Raw genomic sequence first — 23,512 nt, forward strand, 5'->3', positions numbered from 1 at the left:
GACAAGTTTCGGCATATGTAAACACTGTGAAGGGGCTTTGCTGATGGCTTAGCAGTGAAGAATCCGCCTGCCAATGCAGGAGACTAGAGTTCCATCCCTGGATCGGGAAGACGCCCCGGAGGAAGGAATGGTGACCCACTCTAGTATTCTTGCCTGGGAAACCCCACAGACAGAGAATCCTGGCAGGCACGGGGGTCCTACAGTCCACGGGGTCGCAAAGAGTTACATGACTTAGCGACTGGAAAACAATAGCAATACACCATGAAACCATCATCAGCTAAATCAACATATCCCTCACCCCCAAAGGTTTCTTAGTGCTCCTTAATCCCTTCTTCCTGCTCCACCCCGTCCCCCTATTATGATATGCTCTTTCTGTCAAAATAGATAAGTTAGCACTTTCTGGAATGTTGCATAAATGGAATCATGCAGCATATACTTTTGTTTTTAAAGCATGTGCTCCTTTCTGGCCTGACTTCCTCTCTTCAGTGTAATTATTTTGAGATTCATCCATTGTGCAGGGTATACGAATAGTTTATTTCTTCCTATGGTCAAGTAGTGTTCCATTGTCGGGATGGACCACAGTCTGTTTAAGTATTCACCTGTTGATGAACATTTGCATTATTTCCGGTTCTGGGGCTATTACAAGTAGGGATGCTATGCACATTTATGTATGTGGTGGTGGTTTAGTCACTAAGTTTAGTTTGTGTTTAGTCATGTCCAACTCTTGCGACCCCATGGACTGTAGCCTGCCTGGCTCCTCTATCCATGGGATTTTCCAGGCAAGATACTAGAGTGGGTTGCCATTTCAAATCTTCATATAAACGTATGTTTTCATGTTTCGGGGTAAATATCGAGGGATGGGATGGCTGGATCATATGTTTCATTTTTTAAGAGCTAGCTAAATTGCTTTGCAAAGTGGTTGTACTATTTTGCATCCCCACGAGCAGTGTATGAGAGGTCTAATTCCTCCACATCCTCGCCAACACTTGGTAGGATTAGACTTTTTAGTTTCTGCCATTCTGATGGTGTGTGGTAGTATCTCATGGCTTTATTCCCTAATGCTGCTAACGTTGAGCATCTTTTCATGTGCTTATTTGTCACCCCTGCATCTTTGGTGAAGTGTATGTTCAAATATTTTGTCTTTAAAAAAAAAAAATTGAGTTGGTTTCTTAAGAGCAAGCTTCAATTGATCTATTTAGAACACAAGGCTTTTATTAGCTGTGTGACTTGCAAATATTTCCTCCCAGTGTGTGGCATGGTCTTTCCACTCTCTTAACGGTGTCCTTTTCTGGCCATGCTGGGTCTTGCTTGTGGTGTGCAGGCTTCTCTGGTTGTGGCACCCAGGCTCTATAGAGCGCGTGGGCTCGGTAGTTGCAGCGGTGGGCTTCTCTTGGTTGTGGTGTGTGTGCCTCGTCACCCTACAGCATGTGGTATCTTAGTTTCCCGAGCAGGGATCAAACCCAAGTCCCCTGCATTGGAAGGCAGATTCTTAACCACTGGACCCCAGACGAAGTCCCAACAGTGCCTTTTAAAGAGCAGGCATCCTTGATTTGGATAAAGTCAGGTTTATCCATTTCTTTTACATGTAGTGTTCGGGTGTTAACATCTAAGAAATCCTTGCCTAATGCAGTCTTACAGAGATTCTTGGAACCCTCTGGAGGCTTCCAGAGTTCTCTGTGCCACTCTTTCCCCTCTTGTACTCTGCCCCGCAATGTCCGCTCACCTTGGTCTCTCCAGGCTCCCAGATCCTTCACTCCAGGAGTCTGCCCTGCCCCACTGTGTTCCCCTCCCAGCCCCTCAGCCTGAACCCCCTCCAGGCGGTTGAGCTGAGGCTCACCTTGCTATTTCCTGTCTCCTGGGTTCATCATCTCGTATTACCTGATGGCGTCTAATGCCTTGGGAACTTTTGTTTAATCTGTTTCATCTGAGTTTCGAGTTGCTCCACACAGGGAGGTAAATCCAGTCCCTGTTACTTCAATCTGGTTGACAGTAGAAGTCACATCCAGTTCCTTTGTGAACTTTATGTACATGGAATCATTTACATGTTCTCTTGTGGAAAGAAAAAAATGAGGTGACATTCACATAACATAAAGTTAGCCGTTTAAAAGTATACAATTCAGTGACACGTGATACATTCACAGCGTTTTGCAGCCACCACGTCTGTCTAGTTCCAAAACATTTTCACCACCCCAAGGAGACCCCACCTCCGTTAGCGGTCACACGCCGTACCCTCATTTCCCAGCCCTGCCAACCATGAGTGTGCTTTCTGTCCCGATGGATTTATCTGTTCTGGACATTTCTTATAAACAGAATCATACAATATGTGGTCGTTTGTGTCTGGTTTCTTTCACTGAGCCTGTTTTTGAGGTCTATTTGTGTCACAGCAGTACTTCATCCTTTTTTTCTGTTGCACAAATAATTCCTTTCTTAATTGAAGTATAGCTGATTTATAATGCGATAGTTTCTGGTATACAGCAAAGTGATTCAGTTATATATGTGTGTGTGTGTGTGTATACATATGCACTTTTTCAGATTCTTTTCCATTCTAGATTAGGACAAGATATTGAGTATATTTCTCTGTGCTATACAGAAACTTCCCTGAATGAACTTCATGAACTTCCCTGCAGTGGTACAATGGTTAAGACTCCGTGTTTCCACCGCAGGGGATGAGGGTTCAATCCCTGGTTAGGAAACTTAGGGTTCCACATGCTTCATGGTGCAACCAAAAATTACAAAATTTAGGAGCTTCCCTCGTGGCTCAGCTGGTAAAGAATCTGCTAGCAGTGCAGGAGACCTGGGTTTGTCCCTGTTTCAGGACGATCCCCTGGAGAAGGAAATGGCAGCCCACTCCAGTATTCTTGCCTGGAGAATTCCATGGACAGAGGAGCCTGGTGGGCTATATAGTCTATGAGGTCGCAAAGAGTCAGACACTACTGAGTGACTATTACTTTCACTTTTGTACAGTAAGTCCTTGTTGTTTATCTATTTTATATATAGTACTGTGTATATGTTAATCCCAAACTCCTAATTTATCACTCCCCACCCCCTTTGCCCTTTGGTAACGATAAGTTTGCTCTCTATGTCTGTGGGTCTCTTTCTGTTTTGTAAATAAGTTCATTTATATAATTTTTTAGACTCTACCTATAAGTAATATCATGCGATGTTTGTCGTTGTCTGACTTTACGTAGTATGATAATCTCTAGGTCCATCCACGTTGCTGCAGATGACATTATTTCATTCTTTTTTATGGCTGAGTAGTATTCCATTGTGTGTGGGTGTCCCACATCTTCTTTATCCATTTATCTCTCAATAGACACTTAGATTGCTTCCATATCTTGGCTGTTGCTGCTATAAACATGAAGGTGCATGGTGTGAAGTGGTTTTGATTTGCATTTCTCTAATAATTAGTGATATTGAGCATCTTTTCATGTGCCTGTTGGCCATCTGTATGTCTTCTTTGGAGAAACGTCTCTCTAGGTCTTCTGCCTGTTTTATGACTAGGTTGTTTTGATACTGAGCTGTGTGAACTCTTTATGTATTTTGGAAATTAATCTTTTGTCGGTTGCATCATCTGCAAATATTTTCCCTCAGTTCGTAGGCTATCTTTTTTTGTTTATGGTTTCTTTTGCTGTGCAAAATCTTCTAAGTTTTGTTAGGTCCTGTTTATTTTCCCTTTTATTTCTTTTGCCTTGGGAGACTGACCTAAGAAAACATTGCTACGATTTATATCAGAGAATGTTTTGCCTATATTCTCGTTTTATGGTGTCATGTCTTATGTTTAAGCCTTTAAACTCAAGCCATTTTGAGTTTATTCTTGTGTATGATGTGAGTGTGTACTAACTTCATTGATTTACAAGTAGCTATACAGCTTTCCCAGCGCCACTTGCTGAAGAGACTGTCTTTTCTCCAATGTACATTCTTGTGTCCTTTGTCATAGATTGATCTTAGGTGTGTGAATTTATTTCTGGGCTCTCTAACGTGTTCCATTGACCCATGTGTCTGATTTTGTGCTTCATTCCTTCCTAAGGCTGGATAATATTCATTGTATGGACGAACCACATTTTGCATGTGCCTTTACCCACTGATGGTCTTTCGGGTTGTTCCCATCTTAGGACGATTGTGAATAATGCTGTCTACATCCTCTTTTTTGTGTCTGACTTCTTTTGCTTAAAGTGTGTTTGTGAGATCAATCTGTGTTGCTGTGTGTACTTACAGCTCATTTATTGTCCTTGCTTATAGCATTCCATGGTGTGAACATACCACAATTTCTTTATCCAGTTACTTTTGTTGGGCTATCCATTTGCTGTTGACAATTTCCTTATCCATTTTTAAAGCCAGTTTCTGGCTTATTATAGGTAGTGCATTCTTGTACATGTCTCTTTGGTGAATGTATGTGCATGCATCTGTTCCACGCGTACCTAGGAGTGGACTTGCTGGGCAGGGGTGTGTGTATGTGTGAGCTTCCTCTGGTCTCCTACTTGATACTAGTACTTGAGTATTTTTCTTACTGAAAACTTACTGTATGCAAACATTTTAATACACTTTCTGTGGGTGGGGACCTTACTTTACATAACCTTTTACCCACCAATGGATACTGAGGTTGTTAGTACCTTTTTGTTCTCATAAATGTCATTTCCATGTATATCCGGGGGTGATCAAGGTAGTGGCTGAAGCATTTCCTTACATGTTCACTTATTTACTAACCATCAGCTGTGACCTCAACACAGCCCAGGGACACAGAGATGATCAGAGCGTGGTCCCTGCTGTTTAAAGCCTCCTGGACTAAATCTGGGGCCAGTAAGCAACTTGAATGAGGGTTGTGGGCTGGATATAAATGTTTTTTCTTAGAATCACAGTCCCACAATTTCTTAGCATAACACAGTTGGTCTATTATTTTCTCACTTTTTTTAAGGCTTTTTTTTTTTAGGTTTGTTTTTAAAAATTTTTTTAAAAATCAATTAACTTTTGGCTGCTCTGGGTCTTTGTTACCATGTGGGCTTTCTCTAGTTGTGGTGAGTGGGGGCTACTCTTCATTGTGGTGCTTGGCCTTCTCACTGCAGTGGCTTCTCTTGTTACAGAGCCCAGGTTCTAGGTGCGCGGGCTTCAGTAGTTGCAGCACATGGGCTCGGTAGTTGGGACGCATTGGCTTAGTTGCTCCATGGCATGTGAAATGTTCCTGGACCAGTGATTGAACTTGTGCTCCCTGCCTTGGCAGGCGGATTCCTGACCACTGTGCCACCAGGGAAGTCCTGTTTTCTCGCTTTTGATATATATTCACTTTGCAGGATATATTTTGCACAAGTGCAGTGATGAGTGACAGTAGTCCTTGGCCTGAGCGTTGGAGAGACAGCAGGGCGTGGCGGGGACTGTGTAGACAGGCTTGCAGCTCAGGCCTCGGCTCATTGGCAGCCAGCGCTCAGTTCTGAATGCCTGTTGCCCTTTTGGGGAGGGGGAGACTGTGAGGCAGTGGGAGACAGGCCAATATTTCTCTTTTTTTTGAGAAGCTGGGTATCTGGATTTTATATAAAATCTCCCAGGTTTTAAATAGTAGAAATAAATTTTTTAAGAACACTTACTGCATGAAAAATAAAGACCCAGAAACTGTCACAGCCCAGAGGAGATGAAGAGACATGATACTAAACTCCATGTGGTATTGGACTGACTCCTGGAACAGAAAGAGGATGGAATGGAAAAACTGGTGAAATCCGAATAAAGTCTGCGGTTTAGTTAATAACATGCTCATGTTGGTTTCCTCGTTTTCACTGGGCGTCTTGGTCATGTAAGATGCTAAGAGTGGAGGAAACAGGGTGAGGTACATGGGAGCTCTCTGTACTAGCTTTGCAACTTTTTCTAAAAATTTTTATTGGAGTATAGTTGTGGCTTAGCTGGTAAAGAATCTGCCTGCCATGTGGGAGACCTGGGTTCGATCCCTGGCTTGGGAAGATCCCCTGGAGAAGGGAAAGGCTACACACTCCAGTATTCTGGCCTGGAGAATTCCATGGACTGTATGGTTCATGGGGTCGCAAAGAGTCGGACATGGCTGAGCGACTTTCACTTTCAGAGTTGATTTACAACATAGCGTTGGTTTCAGGCTTACAGCAGAGTGACTCAGTTTCCCGTACATGCATGTGCTGTTCTTAGTCGCTCGGTCGTGTAGGACTCTCTGTGTGACCCCATGGACTGTAACCTTCCAGGCTCCTCTGTCCATGGGGATTTTCCAGGCACGAATACTGGAGTGGGTTTCCATGCCCTCCTCCAGGGGATCTTCCCAACCCAGGGATCGGACCCAGGTCTCCCACACTGCCGGTGGATTCTTTACCAGCTGAGACACCAGGGAAGCCCCTATATATGTATATCTAGATTCTTTTCACATATAGGTTATTAACAGTATTGAGTAGAGTTTCCTGTGCTATATAGAGTAGGTACTTATTAATTGTCTATTTTATATGTAGCAGTGTGTATGTGTTAATCTTAATCTCCCAGTTTATCCACCCCCCCCCCCCCGCTTTCCCCCCTGGTAGCCATAAGTTTGTTTTCTATATCTGTGACTCTTTCTGCTTTGGAAATAAGTTCACTTTAGTATCATTTTTCTGGATTCCACATGTAAGTGATATCATATGATATTTTCATATGTCTCTGTCTGACCTACTTCACTCAGTATAAAACTCTCTAGGTTCATCCATGTTGCTGCAAAGGGCATTATTTCATTCTTTAGTGGCTGAGTAGTATTCCATTGTATATATGTACCCCGTCTTTATCCATTACTCTGCTGATGGATAAAGTAGGGTGCTTCCATGTCTTGGCTATTGTGAATAGCGCTGCAATGAACACTGTGGTGCATCTGTCTTTTTGAATTGCAGTTTTTGTCTGGCTCTATTGCTGGGTCACATTCAGCCTGGATTTTTAAAAGCCTCTATTATTTACTAAAACACACACACACATGGCATTGGGTGTTGGGTAGACTGTGCAGGTCTAAGAAAATATATCCGTAGGTTCTGCCTCTGGACCATGAGTTTTGCAAGCCCTGTTCTGAACCCCACAAGCCCTTGACCTTTCTCTCCAGCTGCCCCTTCCCCCTCCCGAGGTCCAGGTGCCTTGCCCGGCTAAGCCAGACCTGTTCCTGGTCACAGGTGGCCCGGAGGCGCAGGGAGAGGCAGGCGCTGAAGTGTCAGCTGAGCATGAAGGTGTTCGGGCATGAGCTGAGCTTTGTGAACTGTGGGGCGATGGGGAGCCACGTGACGCACCAGTCCCTGAACCTGGCTGAGCTTGCCATCAAGCTCCTGAAGGTACCTCAGGCTGGGCTTGACCCTTCCCTGCCCTCTGAGCTGATGATGTTTCCTTTGATGCTTTGGTGGAGTACTAAAGTACCTTCAGACTCAAGAGCGTGAAATTTCGAACCAGACTGCCCAAGGTCAAAAATTGGCTGCACTGCTTACCGCCTTGGGCGTATTGTTGAATTTACCATAGCCTCAGTTTCTGCATCTGTGAAATGGGCATGCTAGAATAGTAATAATAATATCTACTTCAAAGAGCTGTTGAATCAAATGACTCAGTGCAGTAACAATGCCACAAAGTGGAGTGTGCCTGGCACTAAGTGCTCTGAACCAGGTGTGCCAGCAGGGCCCACACCCTGGATGGGCCTGGATGCCTGACCTCTGGCTATGACCTACAGTAACCTGTCTTGGTTCAAACCCCAGTTCTGCCGGTTTCTAGCTACATGGGCTTGGCTGGGTTATGTTATCTGTTTGGGGGCTCTGTTTTCTTGTCTGGAAACTGGGGGCAGTGATAAGGTTCCGTCTGAGGGTTGTGAAGGGTGAGTAAGGGGGTCACATGCACTCTTACGGTCCTCTGACTGCAGGGCCAGGAGGTGCAGGTGAACCGGAGGCTGAACCTAGCGATGGAGGAGCTCACCTTTCCCACCATGTCTGGCCTCCCAGCCCGCTTGACCCTCAATGTCTCGGCGGCCATCAGCATCCGGGTCCGAGGGACAGCCGACTTCCAGAGGCACTCAGATTTCTCTGTGAATGGTTATGTCAAGCCCAGGTAACTGGCTCCTCTGATCTGGGGGAGATAGGTGGATCAGGGCCCCCCCCTGCAGAGAGCTGGGACATCAGTATGGGCTGGGGTGAGGGGGAGCCCTGCTCTGCTGAATACCTTCATACCAGCTACTGTAGATGGAGTGTTTTTCGTGCCAAGAAACTAAGGAGATCTTGGGCAGATGTGCCCACTTTACAGATGGGAAGACTGAGGCTCAGCAAGGTACAGCCCCCGTGCCCAAGGTAGCACAGCAGCTGGGATTCACAGCTCGAGTCACAGCCCCATTCTTCCCTCTGCCCGCTCTGCCTCTTGGGGGAGGGGGTGGGAGGAGAAGGAGAGGGAGGAGCATTTAAGGTACAGGAGCCCACATGGCCACACACAAGGTGGACGCTTTTCTCATTCCCATTAAGGGTTAAGGAAATTGAGACTCAAGTGAGTGCACAGCTGACCCAGGGCCACACGGTATCAAGGATTTTGAGCACAACAATGATCACCCGTCCCAAGCCTGCTGGGCGACTCTCCCAGTCACTAAGCTGACCTGCGTTTGGTTTCTGGGCCCAACATGGGGAATGTGGGTGTCCTGTGCTGCCTTTTGTTGGGCATAGAGACCTTGGGCTTGGGCTCTGACAACCAGGACTCCAGACTGGCTGTTCCATGTCCCAGCTGTGGAACCCATGCAGGTGGTGTCACCTCTGTGAGCCTCGGTTTGTCTGTCTGTTAAATGGGGCTAATGATGGTGAGGGTTTGATGCCTAGGTATAGAGTGCTTGGCCCACATGGAGTGTGTGGTCAGTGTTGGCCGTGGTGGAGGGGCCACTCTGACTCAGGACCATGGAGTGAAGCTGGCAGGGGGATCGTGGGTGGTGCGTGGGTTGGCACTGGTTTGGCCGTTGCCTGGGGCCATAGGCTGCAGCCGTGTGCTTCTTCCTTAGCGCCCTGCTCCAGATCTCAGCGCAGATGGGCACAGTGGGTGCCCTGGGGCAGGCCGGGCTGAGGTGGGTGACTGGTGTCCGCGGCACCGCCAGCCTGGATGGTGGGATCCGGGCGAGGAAGGGCCAAGACCTCAGGGTGCATCTAAACACACCGGAGGAGGTTGTGGAGCTGCTCCGCTTCAGGTGGGTTCCCACAGCCCGGGAGGGAACCTGTGAATGTGTCTGTGTGTGATCCAGGGTGGGCGCTGGTGTGGGTGTGTGTGTCTGTGAGGGTGTGCATGTCTGTGTCTGAGTGTGTGTGCCTGTGGATGTGCCTGTGAGTCTGCATATGTGATTGCATGTCTGTGGGCGTGTTTGTGAGACAGTGTGCCCATGGCAGTGAGCGGGGCGTATCATGTGTGTGTGTGTGTGTATGTCAGGGTAGGGTGGGAGTGTCTGTGATAGGGGCTGAAGGAGACCGAGATGGGGGACTCCCACAGTGCTCAGATCTTTCCGGGGGTCCCTCCTGGGGTCTGCTTGTCCCCAGCCTCCTGGAGAGGTGATACTTAGAGAACAGTGGATTCAGAGGCAATAGGAGAAGCCCGACTGCCCCCACCTCCACCTCCTCCCTTCCCTTGCTGGAGGCACTGTTGCCCACCTGACCCTCTCTGGGCAGCATCCAGTGGGGTCTCCTTTTACTTGTCAATTAAATCCTATCATGCTCCCCCTCCCCTATTTAAAATCCCTTGCTTGCTTCCAGGATAACCCAGCTAACATGCTTGCCCTGCCCGATGGAGGCCCTGCTCACTCCCTCACCCATCTCCTGCCACTACTTCACCCCTCACTCCCTCCATTCCATTCTGACCCCCTCACCACCCTTTTGTTGGTGGTTCCTAAAGAGCCCCCTTTATTCTCACCCCAGGGCCTTTGCACCTGCCATTCCCTCTGGGATGCCGGCTGCTTCTCATCCTTTGATTCTCTGACCATATATTACCTTTGCAGAATGTCCCCTCCAAACCCCCCAACTAACCAACGCCTTGCTGTGTCCCCAAGTGGATGCTATGCCCATGCCATCCCATATTTTAGGTTTTTCATAGCGCTTGTCACCCTCTGTGTTCATGGACTGACTCCCCCACCAGCGTGCCAGGTGCCCCAAAGGCCTGTCCTGTTCCTGGTGGGACCTGCCCCAGCGCCTTGCCCTGGTGGTTTTATGGGTGAATGTCAATGACTCACCACACTTCCCTCCCTTCCCACCCAGCTCTCAGCTGTATCTCGTCACTGGGGATGGCGTGAGGAGCCTCAGTCACGTTCCCAGCCCTTCCGAGGCCCAGTCCTGTACCAGCAAGGAAGGTGGGTGCCAGCAGGCCCTCCGTGTCATTGTCCCAAGATGGGCATCTTGGGGCTGAGGGGTAAGATAACAGCTCCAAACTCCAGAGCTACTCTTCCGCCCTGAAGTACTTATGCCTCTTAACTCAGTGATGCTGTGTCTAGACACTGTGTGTTCGGTCACTCAGTCTTGTCCAACTCTTTTTGGCCCCACGGACTGTATCCTGCCAGGCTCCTCTGTGCATGGAATTTTCCAGGCAGGAATACTGGAGTGGGTTGCCATTACCTCTTCCAGGGGATCTTCCCAACCCAGGGGTTGAACCCATGTCTCTTGTATCTCCTGCATTGGCAGGTGGGTTCCTTACTAGCACCACGTGGGAAGCCTTCCCTATACCTTATGAAAATAAGCCAAAATCTCTTTAAAAGTGCCGAATGCACAAGATGTTTGTTTCATCATTATTTACAGAGCAAAAAAAAAAGGCAGCAACTCAAATATCCAACAGTAGGAGGATGGCTTATTATAACAGCCTTTGAACTAAGAATAGACTTTTACATTTCCAAATGCTGAAAAAATAATCAAAAGAAGACTATTTCAGAACATGTGAGAAATTTGTGAAATTCATATTTCAGTGCCCAGAAATGAAGTTTTATTGGTGCAGAGCCACTCCCGTTGTCTGTGGCTTTTCTTCAACAACAGCAGAGCTGAGTAACAGCAAACTGCGGTCATGGATGTGTGACCAGCAAAACCTCAAGTATTTACCATCTGGCCATTTACTGAAAACGTTTGCCAACGCCTGGTTTGGTAAAATACCGAGATATCCTGTAACTTTTGAAGTTTGTAAAGAAGGGCATTTTTTAGTAGGTTTTTTTGCATTTCCTTTTTTACATATGTATATATGTATGTATTTCTGGCTGCGCTGGGTCTTTGCAGCTGCACGCAGGCTTTCTTCAGCTGCGGTGAGTGGGGACTGCTGTTTCTTGTGGTGCATGGGCTTCTCACTCTGGTGGCTTCTCTTGTTGCAGAGTGAGGGCCCCAAAACAGAGGCTCAGTAGTTGCAGCACATGGGGTCAGCAGTTGTGGCATTCGGGCTTAGTTGCCCCATGGCACGTGGGATCTTTTCAAGCCAGGGATCAAACCTGTGTCCACTGCATTGGCAGGTGGATTCTTAACCACTGGACTACCAGGGAAGTCCTGAACTGCATATTGTAATAGAATAAGACAACTCTTTGATGATAACATCAGGTGAAAGGCAACAAAATTGAGAAGGAAGAGCATGAGGTAGATCAAACAGTCACAGATCTTGCAATCATTTGGGGGGTAGGGTGGGGGAGGGGCCTACTTAAGTTACTCCTTTAGGCTAAACAGTGTCCCGAACACTCACTGAGCTGTAAATCCTCCCAGCTACACCATGGGCCTGGATCTATTTTCAGTCCCAGTGGACAGATGAGAAACACCAAAGCACTGAGATGTTAGGTAACTTGCCCAAAGTCACACAGCTGGGCATTGGCAGAACGGGAATGCGGATCCAGGCTTTCTTGCTCCAGAGCCTGTGCCCAAATCATGCTGCCGGATATTCTGATGGTCTACACTGGGGTCCTGAACCAGGGGTGATTTTGACCCTCCCCCCAAGCCAGGGGACAGGTGGCAATGTCTGGAGACATCGCTGGTTGTCATACTGGTGTGGGAGGTGCTGAAGGCGTCTAGTGGGTCGAGCCCAGGGCAGTCCCCCACAACAAGGAATTATCCAGGCCATGTGTTGAGAGTGCCAAAGCTGAGAAACCCAAGTCTACACAGCACCACCTGCTATGATTAATGACTAAATAATACTGTTTCCCTGAAGAATGTGGAGATGCTCTTTCTTTGCTGATGGGAGCGTCCGTGGCCCTGCCCGGAGCCCTCAGCTCTCTCCTGACGGGTGCCGCCTGCTCCCCTCCTCACAGCATCCCACACCTGGGGCTGGCAGCTCTGCACTGAGATGCGCTGGCCGGCGCCCGACCAGCCCTACCTGCTCTGGGTGCCTGTGTTAGCAGCTGTGACCCTGAAGAAGCAGGACCGGGGGCTCCAACAGTATCTGCTGGAGGCTGCCTACACCCTCCACCCCCAGGTAGGCCCTAGGGAACCTTCTTCTTTCTCAATCGGATTCAGGGGCTCCCTAGGTCTTCTACTCAGGGGTCAGCCTTGAGCATCACTCGTAAAGACAGGGGGCCTCCTCCCTGGACCTGTTGGACTGGGCCTGTCCTGCTGTAGTTCCCCTCCTACCTCAGGACCCTTGCACATCTTGTTAGCTTGTTAACTCTGAATCAACCTTCAGAGCTCCATTCAAGAGGTCACCTCCTCAGTGAAGCCTGCCCTGATTACCCTGAAGTGGCCATATTTGTTTGTTACGTGCTCTAAGGGGACGGTGTTTCTTCTCTTTTGGTCCCATTTGTGTTCATTACTGAAGCCGGTTAATTAAGATCTGTCTTCCCCTAGTCACTCAGTTCCTGGGAACAGATCCGGTGCCTGTCTCATGCCTGGGTCCCCAGCACCTGGCACAGACAGACACTCAACAGCCTCCTGTCTGACCTCCCAGTTCCCACTCCTGTCTCCTTTCCATGTGTTTTCCACCAGCAACCAGACAGACCTTCCAAAATCCCTAAAGGATTGTGTCCGTCCTCTGCTCAGGACTTCTTTCCCTCTGAGTAGGAGCCGAGCACCCTGACCAACAGGCTTTCAATGATCCAGCCATGCCAGTCTCTCCTCCCCATCTCCCCACTTTTTGACCAGGATCACCACTCTCCAGACACACTGACCTCCTTTTAATTAAATGCCAAGCACATTGCTGCCCCAGGGCCTTTGCACTGGCGATTTCCTCTGCCTGGAACACTCTTTCCTAGACATCCACTTGCCTTCTGGTCTCATCAGACGCACCCCTTCCTCAGCAACAACTTCCCTCCCTGACTACCCAGTCCAGAACAATGACCCTTGACTCCGAGTTTGTCAGCAGAGCACTCAGGGCCACCAGCTGCCGTCTCACTTCTGTGTCTGGAGGTCCTGCGAGTGTTGGTGCCAGGAGGGCGGGACTTTGTGTATATCACTTGGCTGCACTCCCTGTGCCTGCAACGGTGCCTCGCACACAGCAGTGAACGCTAGTTGGTTCTGAGTGAACGTACGATGGTGCAGGTTATTAAGGAGAGCTCACACCTTAAGCTGCATTTTCCCAGAAGCAGACCAGAGATGAGGATTTGGGTAAAAGTGATGGATGAAGAAAAGACTCCAGGAGGACCCAGTAAGAGGGTGGAGAAAAGAGGGTGGGGACAGGAAAGAAGCTGAGCGGGGGTGGGTGGCAGGTGAGGTGGCAGCGTCAGCCTGAGCCCTGCTCAGCCCCGGAGCAGGACTTTGGTTGCAGAGTTTGGACCCCTGGGGGCTAAGGATTGAGATGTTTTCCCCTCCTTCGCTGGAGGGAATGTTCTGGAGGTCACAGGTGCCTGGCATTAGGAGCAAAGTACACAGACCCCGATGTTCATTGCATCACTGTTTATGATAGCCAAGACTTGGAAGCAACCTAAATGTCCATCAACAGAGGAATGGATAAAGATGTGTGGTACATATATATAATGGACTATTACTCAGCCATTTAAAAAGAATGAAGTAATGCCCTTTGCAGCAAGCTGGGAGTCCTAGAGATTATCACACAGTGAAGTAAGTCAGAGAAGGAGAAACATCAAATGACATCCCTTATATGAAATCCAAAAAGAAGTTACACAAATGAACTTACTTACAAAACAGAAACAGACTCACAGGCTGAGAACAAGCTTATGGCTGCCAGCGGGAAGGATAGGGATGCAGTTAGGGATGGACATGGACAAACAGCTATATTTAAAATGGACACCCAGCAAGGATCTACTTACCGTACAGTACAGGGAACTCTGCTCAATGTTCTGTGGCAGCCTGGAGGGGAGTTTGGGGGAGAATGGATTCGTGTATATGTATGGCTGAGTCCCCTCATTCTCCACCTGATACTTTCAAAACATTGTTAATCAGTTACACCCCAATACAAAATAAAAAGTTGTATTTATTAAAAAAAAAAAAAAAAAGCAAAGCACACAGAAGCTGGGAGATGAGCAGGCTGAGCTGGTGGGGGGCCCCGGGGGGTCCAGGCAGGTGTGTGTTGCAGCTGCTCCTCTAGTTGTTTGCCAAACTGAGAGCCCGTTCTTGTGGTCCTGAGCTGTCCTGTAGGACTCTCCTCCAGGACGTACAGCCCCAGACTCCTGCTTTTAGGGTTCTTGTCTTTCGAGGACAAGAATGACCATAAGAACTCAGATTTTGGTGTTTCTTTTGGAAACATACATTTATTTATTTTGGGGTCTTCATTGCTTTTCTCTAGTTGCGGCGAGTGGGAGCTATTCTCCAGTTGCAGAGCTTGGGCTTCTCACCGCAGTGGCTTCTCTTGTTTCGGATCTAGAGTAGATGGGCTGTAGAGTGTTTGGGCTCCAGGAGTTGCAGCATGTGGCCTCAGGAGTTGCAGTTCCCGGGCCCCAGAGCACAGGCTCAGTAGTTGTGGCTCACAGGCTTTGTTGCTCCGCAGCTTGTGGGATCTTCCTGGACCAGGGATGGAACCTGTGTCTCCTGCACTGACAGGCAGATTCTTTACCACTGAGCGATGGGGGAAGCCCAGAACTCAGGTTTTCTTCAGGTGGGGGGGTGGGACCTGGATGGGTTCTCAGTCTTGAGGACTCTGCTGTTTCCAGAAGGACTGCTGGCTCCCTCAGGAAGCCTCAGCTCACATCTTCATGGGCACGCCCGGATCCAAAGTGCCCAGGGACGTCGGGGTGGACGTCAGCTACAGCTGGCCTCAGGGGAAGTTCCGTCTCAAGCTTCTCCATCCCAAGAAGAGAATTGAGCTGGATGGTAAGACAGTGGTCCCCCATCACCCTGCCCCCAGCCACGGGCCGGATCCATGGGCCAGATACAGCCAGCTCACTGTGGACTCCTCAGCCACCTTCTGAGGTCGGCACTACATAGAGCCCCATTTAATGGACGAGGACCCCGGGGCTCAGAGAATAGGAAGCCAGGAGGACATCCCCCAGCCGACCCTGGAGGTGGATCCAGAATGTTGAACCCCGGTCTCTAAAGTCTCATTTTTGTCTCCCAGGAAAGATCGAGACTGTCCAGAGGGCCCGCATGGGTCACCTGGAGTTGATCCTGGATGAAAGGGACGTCTACTACATCAAGGTTTGTACCCCGTCCTCAAACCCCTGGTGTCGACACCTGCCACCTCCCAGGACACTTCCGGTCCCAATCCCTGCTTACTCATCACCACCTCCTTTGGTGGTGGTTTTTTTTTTTTTTTAATTATTTACTTACTTAATTTGCTTGCTGCCTTGAGTCTTAGTTGTGGCACTAGAGATCTTTGCTGCATCATACAGGGGGATCTTCTGTTACGATGCAGGGACTCTAGTTGTGGGGTGTAGGCTTAGTTGCCCCGTGGCATGTGGGATCTTAGTTCCCTGACCAGGGATCGAACCCATGTCCCCTGCATTGGAAGGTGGATTTTTAAAAAAATATTTATTTATTTATTGGGCCTTAGTTGCGTCACATGGGATCTTCACTGTGGCATGCAGGACCTTTCATTTGCGGTGTGTGGGTTCAGTTGCCCCGAGGAATGTGGAATCTAGTTTCCTGACCAGGGATCGAGCCCCAATCCCCTGTGTTGGTAGGCAGATTCTTAACCACTGGACCACCAAGGAAGTCCTTCCTTTGGTGCTTTAGCTGTTCTTCTCCATCCACCTACTAGTACCATCTAATATGAAAAAGAAAAAAAATGGGTTCAGATCTTACCACCATCGATGTAAAAAATTGATAATAACAGTAACACAGGAGCATGCTTTAAAACATCCAGAGTAGACAAAGATATAAAATAGTAAGTCAAAGAGTGCTACTCCCCCGATTTCCAGAAGAAATGTCAAGGCACACACCGAGAAATCTGTGTGAGTTTTCCAGGGCTGCTCTATCAAAGTACCCTGAATTTTCGGGGCCATGAACAATGGAAATTCTCTCACAGTTCTGGAGGCTGGAAGTTCAAAATCAAGGTGCTGGCAGAGTTGGTCCCTGCTAAGGCTCTAACCCATGCCTCTCTCCTGGTTTCTAGTAGCCTCGGGGATTCCTTGGCTTGTAAGTGGCTGTCTTCCCCCTTGTCTCCGCATTGTCTGCCCTCTGTAGGTATCTGTGGCCACATCTCTCTTTTTGTAAGTTTCCCAGTCAGGCTGGATTAAGGTCCGCACAAATGACCTCATCCTGCCTTTGTCTGCAAAGATCCTGTTTACAAATATGGTCACCCTCACATGTCCTGGGGGTTAGCTTTGGAGGGAAGCACAGTTCAGCTCATAAAATTATAGATTTGAAAAACCTTTCAGTTTTTTAAAAACATCTGTTTATTTATTTTTGACTGTGCTGGCCCTTTGTAACTGTGTGATCTTTTCTCTAGTTGCGGGGAGCAGGGACTACTCTCTATTTGCAGTGTGGGGGCTTCTCTTGTGACTCCTGGGCCCTAGAGCACAGGCTCGGTAGTTGTGACGTGCTACTGCATCGCTTCACCACATGTGGGTTCTTCCCAGACCAGAAATCAAACCTGTGTCCCTTGCATTAGTGGGTGAATTCTTTACCGCTGAGCCACCAAGGAAGTCCTATAGGTACTTTTTAAGGTTTTCAACCTGGAGGACCTAGATGGGACTCAGTGGATCCTCTGAAGCCTCCGCAATTGTGCAGAAGTTTGTGTCTGTCCTCCTTCTGGGGAGAGGGTTTAGACCTTCCAGCCGATGTTCAAGCAGGTCTGTGACTCCAAAAAGGATAAAAAGAGCAGCTGGAGACTCGCTCCTGCCAAGCGGGACCTCTGGGCCCCTTTGGCCATGAGTCTGGTTGTCCTGTATCCGTCTCCAGTGGATTCTCAGAGAGGTCTGAGTTGAAAATTAGAGCCAGGGTTGGAATTTTTGCTGCATGAACACACTCTCAGCTCCCAAATCTGCTTCCTGTCCGGGTGCGAAGACCAAGTGTCAGGGGAGAGCATCTTCCTCTTAGAAGCCCAGCTGCCTGCTGGCTGAGACTACGCGTTATTGCAGAGCTCCCAGGAGCCCGCGAATCAATCCCACTTTGCTAAGCGCACGAGTGCTAATTGCCTGCCCCTCCCTGCAGGCCTGCCTGCTGCTCTCCAGAGGGCTGTCTGCAGCCTGGAAGCATTGGCCTTTAGAGAAATTCCCAGTTCTAGCTGCCTCAGACTCATCACGATAGTGGTAACAGCTGGAGCTTCAGAACTTTCCAAAGCCTTTTCTAGGATGGGCAGGGGACACATATGACTTTGACCCTGGGTCTCTCTTTCAGTCCTCTTGGTAAGCCCACAGGAAATGAGGAGGCTAAGGCAGATGAACTCAGGAATACAAAGCAGAAATGCTGGGCTCAACTCTGAGAGTTTATGGGCTTTAAGGATGGCGTGGAGAGTGTTAGATTTCAATGCCCTCTCCCCTGCGTGTGCAATGATAGACATTCCTAAGTCCCGGGTTACTATTGATCCAGCTCAGCTGTGATTACTGGTCCTCCCTCTCTTTTTTCAAAAATATATTTATCTATTTGGCTGTGCTGAGCCTTAGCTGGTGCACACAGGATCTCTGATGTTTCCTGCGGCTTGCAAGATCTTTAGTTGCAGCATATGGGAACCTAGTTCCCCGACCCAGGACCCCCTGCACTGGGAGCATGGAATCTTAGCCACTGGACCACCAGGGAAGTCCCTGATTAGTGGTCTCTAACTGGTAAGTGTCCCGGTTTGGATGAGAAATTCTATAATCACGCTATTCACGGGCTGCACTTTGCGAAAGCTACAGCTGACTGCCGAGCAGCTTCTGATACAGACGAGAGAGAAGCATCAGCCAGACACACCATGAAGTGAGAGAAGCAGAGCGGAGTGGAGAGCTGGTGTCTATTTTTGTGCAGAGCAAGAGGCAGCGTGCATGTGTGATTAAGTACACATGTATACACATGTATGTACACACGTGTGTGTACACACAGACAGACTTATGTCTGTAGGCCCACGCTGTCTCTGGAAGATGCACAGATGCAGGGATGGTGGTTGCCTTTGAGAGAGACTGGGTGACTAGGGAGGGGAATGAAACCTATATTTTCCATTGTCTTTATTCATTTATTCAGTAGCTGTTTATTAAGTACCTACTATTTGCCAGGAAGACAGCTCCATGGAAGAGATACACATACAGAATTCTCTCCTTTTGGAACTTACATTCTCATGGGAGAGATCATAAAATACATAAGCAAACCATGGTGATAAGTGGATGTAAGCGCTGTTAAGAAAAGGGAATCGATGAGCTAGATACAGGGGTCTGGATTATGTGAGAAGAAGGGCCTGCAAGTTGGCACCAGTTTTTTATTTATTCATTTGGCTGCATTGACTCTTAGTTGTGACATGTAGGATCTAGTTCCCTGACCAGGAAGAGAACCTGGGCCCCCAGCATTGGGAGTGCAGGGTCTTAGCTGCTGGACTGCCAGGGGAGCCCCTTGGCTTCAGTTTTAAACAGGCTGACAGGGTAAGCCTGACTGAGGAGATAACCTTTAGCAAAGATGTAAAGAATGTGCAGAAGAGAGCCATGTGGGTCACTGGGGGAAGGATATTGCAGGTAAAGGGCCCAGCATGTGCAAAGGTCCTGGGGCAGGAATGCGTGCAGGATGTCAGAAGCACTGCCTGAGGCCCCGTGTGGTTGGACCAGCACAGGAGATGGGACAGAAAAGTGAGATGACAGATCATGTAAGGCTTTGCCAAAGAGTAAGCAGAAGACAGATTTATGACTGTTGTCAAGGAACAAAGGCAAAACAGGATTTACAAGAGAGAAAGACCCTGATGCTGGGAAAGATTGAGGGCAGGCGGAGAAGGGGGCAACAGAGGATGAGATGGTTGGATGGCATCACCAACTCGATGGACATGAGTTTTAGCAAGCTCTGGGAGTTGGTGATGGACAGGGAAGCCTGGCATGCTGCAGTCCATGGGGCCACAAAGACCTGGACACGACTGGGTGACTGAACAACAACCTAAAGCAGTGGACAGTCTGGGAACAGTGAGGCCGTTGTTTCATCTTTTGGGTAATCAGATCAGCTGGCAGCCAGCAGAGAGGTCTGTAGGATGGGTCTACAGTTGGCACAGCCATCGAAGATGACAGCTGCAGCTGCCATGGGTTCTCTGGACAAAGCTCAATCGTGGAGACGTAGAGTATGTTTGGGGTCATCTATTTGTCTTACCTGCTGGGGTTCCTCCCTTGTGCTGTTTGCTTTCTGGCCAGGGCTGCGTGGCTGACTTCCAGAGAAAGTCTGGCTCATTGTTGTTGTTTTTAGAATATTTATTTATGTGTTTGTTTATGCGGCTGCATCGGGTCTTAGTTGCAGAGTGTGGGCTCTTGAGTTGTGGCTCATGTACTTAGTGTCCCTGCAACATGTGGGATCTTAGTTCCTCGACCAGGATCGAACCCACGTCCCCTGCGTTGGGAGGTGGATTCTTAACCACCGGACCTTGTTGACCTTTGCAAGGACTTTGGCTCTTACCCTGAAGAAGATAGGGGTACCATCATCTCCTATGCATGGAAGTGCTCGCCCTGGTCACTAGGGCAGGAGCCAGGAGAGGGGGGAGAAGGTTGTCACAACCACACAGGCATGATGATCAGGCGCAAGCCGGGACAGTGGTGGAGGTGGCCAAAGTGGTTAGATTCCAGAATATTCTGCAGGGAGAGCTGGCCAAGAGTCCCTGACAGATTGAAAGAGGGGCAGTGAGGAAGAGTCATTCATACTTTGTCTGAATTTGAATAGGGATTACCCATTCCCTGGTGGCCCAGAAGGTAAAGAATCTGCCTGTAATGCGGGAGACCTGGGTTTGATTTCTGGGTCAGGAAGATCCCCTGGAGAAGGGAATGACAACCCACTCCAGTATTCTTGCCTGGAGAATTCCATGGACAGAGGAGCCCGGCGGGCTACAGTCTATGGGGTCGCAAAGAGTAGGACATGCCTGCGTAACTGACACTTTCATTTTCACTTACCTATTGTGAGCAGTTTTTTAAGAAGTTTGAGAAGGATCAGCCTAGAAGCCCATTAATCTGGATCCATCTCCTGCCCTCTGTCCAGTCCTGGTTCTTGTGGTCAGGGTGGGGCCTGTTAGCCGAGCCCGTCCCCCCAAGTGATGCTGGGACCTTTCCAGGGCCGGAGCAACCTGTGGCCAGCAGTGGGCGGCGAGGCCCAGCGGTTTGAGGCCCAGCTGGAGGCGAGACTGGTGACATCGGGCAGCCCTGTGGTCCTCGCCGGAAACCTCAGCCGGCAGGCGGGCAGCCGGCTTGCCTTCTCCGTGTCACTGAGCAACCTGCTGGGTGATGAGGCCCACGTGTCAGGTAGGAGGAGGGAGGTGGGCCTTCCTGCCACCTTTCCTTAGCGACCAGGCTTCAGGAGAGGAGGGGAGGGCTGAGTAGCCCACTTGTAGTCCCCATCACCCCAACTCCCAATATCCACATTCCACTTATGGAAAACCCAGACCTTATATCTGCTCATAGCCTCTGCCTCAGTCCCCCAGATGCCCTTCCAATACGCACAACCGGCCCCATGAGCCATAAACCAGCACCTTTTGGACTGTCTGGGTTCCGACCCACATTACGTGTTACGGGATGTGTAAAAAACACATTTTGCATTTTTGACCCAAATTGCACGGGGTGCTGTTTGGATTTTGAATATGCAACTTGGCCTGGATACCCACCCACCTGACCAGGCGTCCGCCCTGGTGCTGGAGCTGGCGTGGAGCCCTCCCGGTGGTGCTCCTCGTGGGGTGTTCTGGGAAATTCCGAGGTAGTGATGTGAGTGGCTGGCCCTGATGACCAGCTGGCCTGTGCATTTGTGATAGTCTTAACCAGCATGGCTATACCTGTGATTGAGCTGAATGTGTAGCAGAAACAAGTTTCAGAAGGTGAAATTTACCTGACGACCATCGACACACTGTCATTTCTCTTCTGTTTGATTCTGTTTTGTCTTAAAACCTTTTGGTCTGGACCCACAAAAGTGACTTTTGGGGTTGCCAGCTGGACAGTGAAAATGCTGTCAACGACCCTGATGTCCATGGTCCTTGGTAGAGACTTAGGCGTTGGTTCTACCGGGACCCCCTGGGCTTCTCCCCCATCCTTTCCTCCCCTGGCACCCTGGGGTGGGGGGTCAGTCCCTGGGGCACAGGCCATGACCACACTGGACCTGCCGTCTCCCCGCCCGTGCTCCCCACAGCACTGCTGGAGAAGGAGGTGAAGGACGGGCTGCAGGTGGTGTCCCTGGATGTTGAGCTCTTCGTTCCGGAGCTCGTGGGGCTGCGTGCCCTGGGCCAGCTGCAGCGGCGGGGCCACCTCTGGACCAGCTACCTGAGGATCAAGTACGGCCTCCGGGGTATGCCTGTGTGCTGACGGGGGCAAGCTAGGGAGTGGCTGGACTTGCGCCCTTTCCTGGGGCGGTGGCTCTGAAGGCTAAAGTGCCAATGTCACCTTGGGTGTTTTGGCCTCGCCGCGTGGCTCCTTAGCTAAAGAGTCATTCTATTGGCTTTGAATGGAGCTGAGTCCCTGCCCGTTAAAACAAGAAAAACTCTGTCTATGTGTGTGGGTGCACTGTGCTTAGTTGCTCAGTCATGTCCGACTCTTTGTGACCCCATAAACCATAGCCTGCCAGGCTCCTCTTTCCATGGAGATTCTCCAGGCAAGAATGTTGGAGTGGGTTGCCATGCCCTTCTCCAGGGGATCTTCCCGACCCAGGGACTGAGCCCAGGTCTCCCACATTGCAGGCAGATTCTTTACTGTCTGAGCCACCTGGGAAGCCCTGTGTGTGTTGGGGTTGGGCATAAATCTGTCTCTTAAAACCTCGCAGTTGGCAGAGTCCAATAAGCGATGTTAGTTGAGGCAGATCCAGAGGGCTGGCTGAAGCGGGGCTGTGCCAGACGCTCCTCTGCTCAGAATGAGGATGGAGGGCTGCCTGGCAGAGGAAGGGCAGGGGTCTCTGGGTCGCCTGCACAGGTCAGGCAAAGCAGCTGGCCCAGGAGTGCAGCACCAGCCAGAAGCTATGGGCAGAGGGCAGCTCGGAGGCCGCCTACAAGCTGGAGCTGAACCACAAGCTCCACTGCACGCAGATCCCAGCGTTCAGTCACAAGGTGGGTGCCTGGGCCGGGTGCGGGGGCTGGAGAGAGCCCCCAGGGTCAGGGAAATGGTGGGTGAGCATGCTGAACCCATCCTCAGAGAGGTCAGTTGCTCAAGGTCATGTATGGAGATGGATCACGGATTGGACCTTGAGTCTCGTCTCCCCTCTGTTCAGCTGGTGTTGATTGAACACCCGCTCTATGCCCAACCCTGGGGCAGAGCCGTGCTCAGGGTGGCCCCTGGTCTCCGTCATCCCATTGCTGGGTGGGGGGCAGAGAGCAAGAGACATGGACCAAGTCAAGTGAATTGTAACTGCCATGGATGATAAACAGGGCAGAGACTGATCAAACACAGGGGAGTCTAATTTGGACGGGGCAGCAGGGAAGACTTCTTTGGTGGAAATGTATTTTAAGGTGAAAAGTAAAAAAATGAGGTAGTTCTGTTCCCATGGAAGTGTGCTACAGCCAGAGGGAACAGTAAGTGCAAAGATCCTGGGGCTGAAGGGCAAGTGGAGGGCTTAAGAAACTGGCAATTCACCAGAGTGATGAGGGGTGAGCAAAAGGGAGAAGACTGTTTCTTGGTTAATTTACTTTGTTTCCAGTTTGTGTCTTCCTCTGAACTACTGCTTCCACAAAGGTGGGGCTTCTGGCTCCTTCCTTCCCGGCTATCTAGTGCCCAGTGAGGCACTTATCTGGTACCTGGGGGAAAATATGTTTAATAATTGAATGAATGGATGAGGCTGTGTTGCCTCAACCTGTGGTTCAGAGGCAAGAGGAAGCAGAAGGATGCCAGGAGCCCCCAAGTGGGGAACCCTGATCCTTGTATATTCAGTCCAGGGAACCAGAGGCTGCTATGGGAGAGTGGGGCAGGGGGAGGTCTTGGTCTCATGAAAATCAGGAGTCATCTTCCCATGGCGGGCTGGCTCTTTCTACTCCTTATCAGGGCATGGATAAGGCCCGGGTTGGGGCCTTCTAGTTTCTCACCTCGGGATAGAGGGTGCCAGAAATATAGTCATGAAAGTGAATCACATTCGAATGCAAAATTTTACAAAATCAAAATCAGTGC

At 49.5% G+C, this 23,512-nt stretch overlaps 1 protein-coding gene across 1 annotated transcript in view; it reads left to right on the forward strand.

Moving 5' to 3' along the window:
* LOC122433469 overlaps positions 1–23,512 on the forward strand; it is a 161,402-nt gene that overhangs the window by 32,884 nt on the left and 105,006 nt on the right. The window contains exons 17-26 of the mRNA XM_043456461.1: positions 7,131–7,286; positions 7,859–8,043; positions 8,969–9,151; positions 10,206–10,297; positions 12,215–12,378; positions 15,005–15,164; positions 15,409–15,488; positions 20,494–20,680; positions 21,555–21,710; positions 22,328–22,461. Of these exons, the coding sequence (XP_043312396.1) occupies positions 7,131–7,286; positions 7,859–8,043; positions 8,969–9,151; positions 10,206–10,297; positions 12,215–12,378; positions 15,005–15,164; positions 15,409–15,488; positions 20,494–20,680; positions 21,555–21,710; positions 22,328–22,461 (1,497 nt within the window). The remainder of the gene's footprint in view (positions 1–7,130; positions 7,287–7,858; positions 8,044–8,968; positions 9,152–10,205; positions 10,298–12,214; positions 12,379–15,004; positions 15,165–15,408; positions 15,489–20,493; positions 20,681–21,554; positions 21,711–22,327; positions 22,462–23,512) is intronic.

The sequence above is a fragment of the Cervus canadensis genome, chromosome 32 (assembly GCF_019320065.1).
Source record: "Cervus canadensis isolate Bull #8, Minnesota chromosome 32, ASM1932006v1, whole genome shotgun sequence".
Taxonomy (NCBI): Eukaryota; Metazoa; Chordata; class Mammalia; order Artiodactyla; family Cervidae; genus Cervus; species Cervus canadensis.